Source organism: Ursus maritimus, unplaced genomic scaffold, assembly GCF_017311325.1.
Source record: "Ursus maritimus isolate PB19 unplaced genomic scaffold, ASM1731132v1 scaffold_29, whole genome shotgun sequence".
Lineage (NCBI taxonomy): Eukaryota > Metazoa > Chordata > Mammalia > Carnivora > Ursidae > Ursus > Ursus maritimus.
In genome coordinates, this window is record NW_024425452.1 from 11,116,959 (window position 1) to 11,124,138 (window position 7,180).

The 7,180-nt window shown below is 42.0% G+C and overlaps 1 protein-coding gene across 2 annotated transcripts in view; it reads right to left on the bottom strand.

Annotated features, from left to right (window-relative positions):
- The window catches only part of LOC103664002 (glutathione S-transferase-like), a 15,843-nt gene extending 8,673 nt beyond the window's left edge, over nucleotides 1-7,170 (bottom strand). Inside the window, exons 1-3 of one of the 2 annotated variants that reach the window (XM_008691787.2) lie at nucleotides 6,779-7,170; nucleotides 5,993-6,091; nucleotides 1,586-1,637 (exon numbers count right to left, since the gene is read on the bottom strand). In XM_008691787.2, coding sequence (XP_008690009.1) covers nucleotides 1,586-1,637; nucleotides 5,993-6,079 — 139 coding nt within the window. In that variant the 5' untranslated portion in view covers nucleotides 6,080-6,091; nucleotides 6,779-7,170. Of the gene's footprint in view, nucleotides 1-1,585; nucleotides 1,638-5,992; nucleotides 6,092-6,719 lie in introns of both variants that reach the window. The other variant, XM_008691786.2, reaches the window with a different exon arrangement.
- Nucleotides 7,171-7,180: the final 10 nt, after the last annotated feature.

The following is a 7,180-nucleotide window of genomic DNA, read 5'->3' on the forward strand; positions in this document are numbered from 1 at the left end:
CCCCCCCCCACCTCCCAGTTTGTTCTCTACAGTTAAGAGTCTGTTTTTTGGCTTGTCTCTTGTTTTCTTTGTTCATTTGGTTTGTTTCTTGAATTCCATATATGAGTGAAATCATATGATATTTGTCTTTCTCTGACTGGCTTATTTTGCTTAGCATTATACCCTCTAGGTCGGTCCATTTTGTTGCAAATGACAAGATTTTATTCTTTTTTGGCTGAGTAATATTCCATTGTATATATACACCACATCTTCTCTATCCGTTCATGTATCGGTGGACACTTGGGCTGCTTCCCATCATTTGGCTATTGTAGATAAGGCTGCAATAAACACAGGGTGCATAGACCTCTTCAAATTACTGTTTTCATATTTCTTGGGTAAATACCCAATGGTGAATCATAGGGTAGCTCTATTTTCAACTTCGAGGAACCTCCATACTGTTTCCCACAGTGGCTGCCCCAGTCTGCATTCCCACCAACAGTGCACAAGGGTTGTTGTTTCTCCACATCCTCGCTGGCTCTTGTTTCTCGTGTGGTAGATTTTAGCCATTCTGACAGGTGTGAGGTGACATCTCACTGTGGTTTTGATTTGCATTTCCCTGATGAGTGATATTGAGCAGATGGGCCCTTCTTATCTACCCCACATGACCTGCCTGCTTATTTTCCTGGAGTCACAATACTGGGCGTAGACCATTCCATTACTCCCCTTTGCTAATAAGACAGTAATATTTAACCTCAACCTGGAATTCAAAGCACTCCTTGACGTTTGCCTCCATGTACTTTCCGCAAATTTTTCCACACCACTCTCCCATGGGAGTCCCAGTGGCCTCCTGTCAGAGTGACGGCTCTTTGTTTTGGGCTTAAATTTTCAGTCTTCCAGGGAATCTCTGCATTACACAACAACAGCAACTTGAGAGGGCAATGGTTTAATTAAAAAGAATTCCACTCTCTCTGCCCCATCCTTCCCTCCCTCTCTGCCTCCCTCCCTCCATCAGTCAGTCTGACTCTTCCTCAGAAGGGCAACAGTAAAGATGGCACTTTTCCTTAAGTTGAGCCAGTTCACGACTGAATCCATGACAAGAACATCCTGGTTTTTCTGCACTTGCCACCAGGTTTAACTGTCAGGACATTTTCTGCTCCCTAATTACATCAGTCAGGATCCAGCTGGGAGACAGAACCATGCTAGTTATTTTAACCAGACTGAATTACAAAGACGATAACTAGGTCCTGGAGCACTGAGAGACAACAAAGGGACAGTACCGTATCAGGAAGGTGACAACTGCAGAAAGTAAGTATCATCCCTAGGGCTGAGGAAACAAGGAGATGGTGCTGAAATTACTACAGGTTAGCAGCTCGGGGGCAGGGCTCCTCCCACTTTGAACACTCATTTGCTTTTGCAAGATCCAAGTGCTGCCTTCCTGACGTAGAGATATTGATAGATACCGTCTACCTAATGTTCTCCGCTCTTAGGACGTGTGTGTGTGTGTGTGTGTGTCTGTGTGTGTGTGTGTGTACGCCTCTCAGAGATGGAGAGACCATCTATCTTATCCTTGGTCTAATGCAACATCATGCCAGTCTTTTTTTCTCACCTTGGATTAATTTCTCAAATTCTTCACGAGTTTCAAAAAGTTCTTCTTCAAACTAAAGAATGAAAGAAAGAATATAAGAATATGTTGCTATTATCATTTTCATTGTTATTACTTTTAATATCATGGAAAAAGTTGAATAGAAGTAAAAAGTCTAACCACCAAGGAAACCAATGTTTTAATTGGTTATTGAACGCATGCTGGCCTTTTCTGCGTTCAGTGAACCGAAGGGCGTTTTTATATAAAACCAAAGCAAAGGGTTTACTGAATTCAGTTGACCGAGTAACACTGACACCTCCTGTTATGTGGATGGAGCCTGCCAGGCAGACTTTTCAGATCAGAGTCTGAAAGCAGGCTACTCCCCTTCATTAGCTCAGACAAGTCTCTTCTAATTTCCGTTTCCTGATGTATGAAAATGAAGCTAATACCGCCTACTCATGACGTTGTCATGACGGCTAAAAGAGATCCTATCAAAGGAAGACTAACTCTCATGTTGGGCTCAGTATTGACTGCTGTTACTGTTTTCCGCAGAACTTCCCTTGGGTGGTGTTTGTTGTCCCTTATTTCCAGGGTTCAACAACAAGTAAATGTTAGTTTGATCGTTCTGTTATGTATTCTCTTTCTAAACCCAAGAGGCTTAGATACAGAAAAATTAAATTGCAGCAAATCTCAGAAACTTCGTGGTAGCAATCTAACAATATACTGAAAGAACTCAAAAGACACTTTGTGGCATTAAGGAAACATGAATCGAGGTATAGTTTATTGCTGGGGGCTTTCAAAATTTTTCTGCTTGTCTTAGATTTCTGTTTTATTGTTAGATTATTGCCAGTTGACTTCTGGATACTTTGTCTCTAAAATACATCCGCAGATAGAACATGTGCATTTCATATAGTACAATTTTAATATAAAATTGAAACGCAATGAGTTTTCTGTATTATTTCCATCTGTATTAGAGATGGAAAACCCCAACACGTAATTGAAAAACAGTATTTTCCCCAAAGATCCTATTCTACCGCCACTGTCACAAAAATAATTTTTAAATTTTACATTTACAATTTGGAATGATAAAAAATATTAAGAAAAGAGACTGATAACATGGTTCCCTGGTGGTGTTCCCGGATATTTAACGTTAAACCGAGATGTCAGATCACCCTCATTCCTAAACCTTGAAGACCAGCATTCAACGACAACTCTTGGTGCTCTTCTTTTCCAAGCCTTCATGTGATGCTTATGAAGCCCAGAGAGGTTAAGTGACTTGCCTAAAGTCCCTCAGCTGAAAGGTGAAAGAACGAGGGCTAGAATCCCTTCTCCCCAAACCCACTACATTTTAGATAATATCATTTTGCTAAATGTGTAATTTGTATTTCAATAATCTTTATAGGAAGAAGTCATTCCAACGTTGACATCAAATACGAGAATACAGATAGGGATAACCAAGGTATAAAACAAAACTTCCCCAAAAAGCATTTTTCCTAAATTTGAAGATTACTTATGACTTTCATGTAGTGTGATGGGGGGGTATATATTTATGATTTCAATTTCTCCTCAAATTTCTCAGATCAGGAACTCCAGGGTAACCTTTACTATCTGCTTTGGCCAGGCTCTATGAGCTCGGAGTGTGGAGCCCAAACTCCAGTTCCAACCAGGCATCACCAGGTCAATCCCTGCGAGCCCACTGGGGAGAGGGCCACGCTCAGGGCTCACAGCCTGGGTGCGGCCACGGAACAGCATGGGATACAGCAAAACTCCTCAGACAGTATACAGTCTGAGGTGTAGGTGTAAACGTAGATTGAGTTTGACCAGATCACAGAGCAAAGGTTTCCCACCTGAACGTTTTGGGTTTTAACGGTGTGTTTTCGTCAATGAAATCTTTTGCTTGAAGGCTTACCGTGCGAGGAGCCTGGGCTCTAAAGATAAGCGAAGCACGGCAATTTTAGCAAAGTCGTTTATGCTAGAGCGTGATGATTTAACTTTTGAAAACTTGCTATGACTCACATCGAGAGGAAAAGTCAGGCACAGAAGGTCAATATTGACTATAGAATTTTCTTCTAACTGTAACAAGCTACGATGATACCAACTCTGAGTATAAAAACTGTGAGGGGTTGAGGGGCGCCTGGGTGGCGCAGTCGTTGAGCGTCTGCGTTCGGCTCAGGTCGTGATCCCGGCGTTCTGGGATCGAGCCCCACATCAGGCTCCTCCGCTGGGAGCCTGCTTCTTCCTCTCCTACTCCCCCTGCTTGTGTTCCCTCTCTCGCTGGCTGTCTCTATCTCTGTCAAATAAATAAATAAGAAAGAAAGAAAAAGAAAGTTTTTAAAAAAACTGTGAGGGGTCGGAAGTTCCAGGAAGGAGCTTCATGTGGCTCAGCAGGCAGAATTGGCCATTTCTTGTTTTGAAGAAATTAGGTCATTGGAAGAAGAAATGACACGTTCAAAAAAATTGTTTGTTTTGTTGTTGTCGTTGTTGTTGTTGTTGTTATATACTAAAAAATAGTGCCCCCTCCGAAGAAATTGGAGTGTTTTTGATAGGTAGGCTTTGGGGTCACATTGTCTCCTGTGTGTTTTACCATATTTTATCAAGATCTAATGCTAACGCAACAGTACGTAAACATTGAGATTTGAAAAATAATTATAAAGGAATGACCCTGATTCCCCACCCCCTTCATTTATTCATCTGTCACTTATCCATCTCAATAGGGATGGATCTCAAAGACATAAAATTGAGTGTTAGGAGGGACATACAGAATGAGTCACAAGGGGAACCACTTATATAAATTATTTCAGAAGGCACACAAGTCAATTGTTGATGAGCACCCACATAAATGGAAAAATATAAAGTCTGGACTAACTGGATAGCGGTCAGTTAAGTGGACATGGGGGTGATGGTCCAACTAAATTTTAGCTTTTATCTGTTAAGGTTTTATTTTTAAAAGAAGATTATATTAATATTACCCATGTGGCTTCAAGACTGAAGGCAAATATGACAAATTAATAATAATTGCTCATTCCACACAGTGGCATTATGTTTAGTATAACATTCTTTATACCTTATGTATTTTCAGAATTTTAATTTAAAATTTAAAAAAATTTGTAACAAAAGAATTTTTTTAAAAAGTGATGATGGGGGCGCCTGGGTGGCACAGCGGTTAAGTGTCTGCCTTCGGCTCAGGGCGTGATCCCGGCGTTATGGGATCGAGCCCCACATCAGGCTCCTCCGCTGGAAGCCTGCTTCTTCCTCTCCCACTCCCCCTGCTTGTGTTCCCTCTCTCGCTGGCTGTCTCTCTCTGTCAAATAAATAAATAAAATCTTAAAAAAATAAAAGTGGTGAACTTTCACAAGGATTTGCTGCTTTATTGTAGCAGAAATTCTTAACCGGGGAGCCTAGGGTACAATTACGTATTTCGTGGCTTCTTGGAGCGCCTACAATTGCATGTACATCAGGCCTTTTCCTGGGAAGCGGCTTCACAGGTTTCTTCAGAGTCTAGTATAAAACATCTGTTCTCTTCTCCTAAAAGGTCTTCAAGCCTCTCTTCCACCAGATACCATAAAATGCTGTGTTTCACAAAATATTTGAATAATTAAACCGTGTTCTAAGCCGCATTCGTATAAGGTATCTGCGTTCCTAGTGAACAAATGAACGTTATGTCTTCTGTCAGGGCCCAAACAGAACACAGAGCACGCTAACGAGTACCAAGTGAAGGCGTTACTTGCTATTTCCATGTTAAACCACGGAAGTGTGAAGAAAGCTCCCTGTTTCTTTCATCTTTGGATCTAAGCGACCACTTAGGAGTGACTAGAAAAAAAATTCGGTGGGGGTTACAGAAGAGGCTGATTGCTTTATATTCACAGTGCATGAGTGTACAGATACACACATTTATCTTTGAAATGTCAGTATAAACTTCAATAGCAGCTTTTAAGTATGTCGACAATAGACTTTTTTTGATTCATTAAAGTATAGCATAGTTATATTTTTGGTAATGAATGATATGTCCTTACATCAGTATCTGTGAGACCCTTCTGTGCATTTAAAGAAAACTACCTGTTTCTCGATATTCATGAGACAAATGTAGTTAAACAAATTCAATGCGTGGTTGACAAGGATGAAATGAAAAGAAGCTATCTGGTAGAACGAGTCCCTCCCTTCCTTCCTGGTCTCCTTCGTCCCTCCCTTCCTGTCGTCATTAGTCATTATTTGCTTCACCTTGGGTCAGCTCAGTACCAACAACCAGTCTCCAAGATACTGGGTGCTTATTTAAAAGAACTAACTGATTCACTCACAGCCCAGTGTCTAAAGAGCAGGTGGCAAATCGGCTTTTTGTTCAGGAATCAGGGAAGGAGTTTCCCACACCTGCTCCCTAAGTAAGTGCTCCACGACCCAACAATGAAAATAATATGAATAAGTCCAGCATCTTACCTCTACTCCTGCTGCCGCCAAGAGCCACCGGATGGACTCCATTCTGCCTCGTCCATTGAAGTAGTGAAGCTTGGGCTTCCCCGCCATGCTTAAGGATTCCTGCAAATCAACAGAGAGAGACTGGTGAAGGCTCTTCTGCAGAGAGAGAGAGGGAGAGAAATACAAACGCACAGAGCAGTGCAAAGTTAACCAAAAGCTCTGGACTTGTGCCCAAAATCAAAGCTGTTCCTCAGCCCCAAGGCTGCCTGTGTTCTGTCTCACAAATGGAGTTTATCATCACAAATTGGCATTCTCAACACTGAATTGGATAACCGATACAGTTTTAAAAATAGGCAGAGAGAGGACAAGTGAGGAAGCCAGACAGATGGAAGGAATTCAGAAATAAGACCCTGACCAGCATTTCCTCCCCTAGCAGGTGATGAGCTTCTAGCATTCCAATCTTCTTCCTTTTTATCTGTACAGATCCTTCCCCCCTCTCCTGCCAGCACAGCCCCGACTGGCAAAACTGGGTGAGATTAGGGGAGGCTGATGCTTTTCACGTTCCCAATTAATCTCAGTACTTTAATTCAGGTGTCCTCTGAAGCCTGGAGACAGCATTCAAGAGGATTTTCAATGAGTCATTAGGATTTAAAGCAAAAGTGCAGACTTAGGCAAAGTGGGTCTTTTCACGCTTTCTTTTTTCTCTGAAAATGAAAATATCTTTTTAAGAAGCATAACCCTTGCTCACCTTAAAGAAGTTAAAGTAGTGGAGAAATTAAAAGCCCATCCACACCACCCCAAGATCACCTCTGAGGCTGATGGGACAGGAGGCGGTGGCCTTGGTGGGGTGACAGGCTCTGGACATTCAAAAGTAGCTTGAGGTGCCCAGAGAGGTGGCGCCCTGAAAGCACGGAGGCTGTGTGCAGAGGTGGGAGTGGCTTCCTGCTACGAATGGGAGCTGATTATTTTGCAACTTACCACCTGGGTCGCTCCTTAAAACAGCACTTCTACACATTAAGAGCTCAGCAAAGTAATGAAGAAAAAGGCATAGATTGAGGCATCATTTTGGAAACGAGAATGAAAAAAAAGTGACCTAGACCTGTGGCTTTTCAGCCTCCTATGTGGTACCCATTAGAATCACCCTATTAGGGGCTTAAAACACACACAGGTGCACAAGTACACACACACACACACACACACACACACACA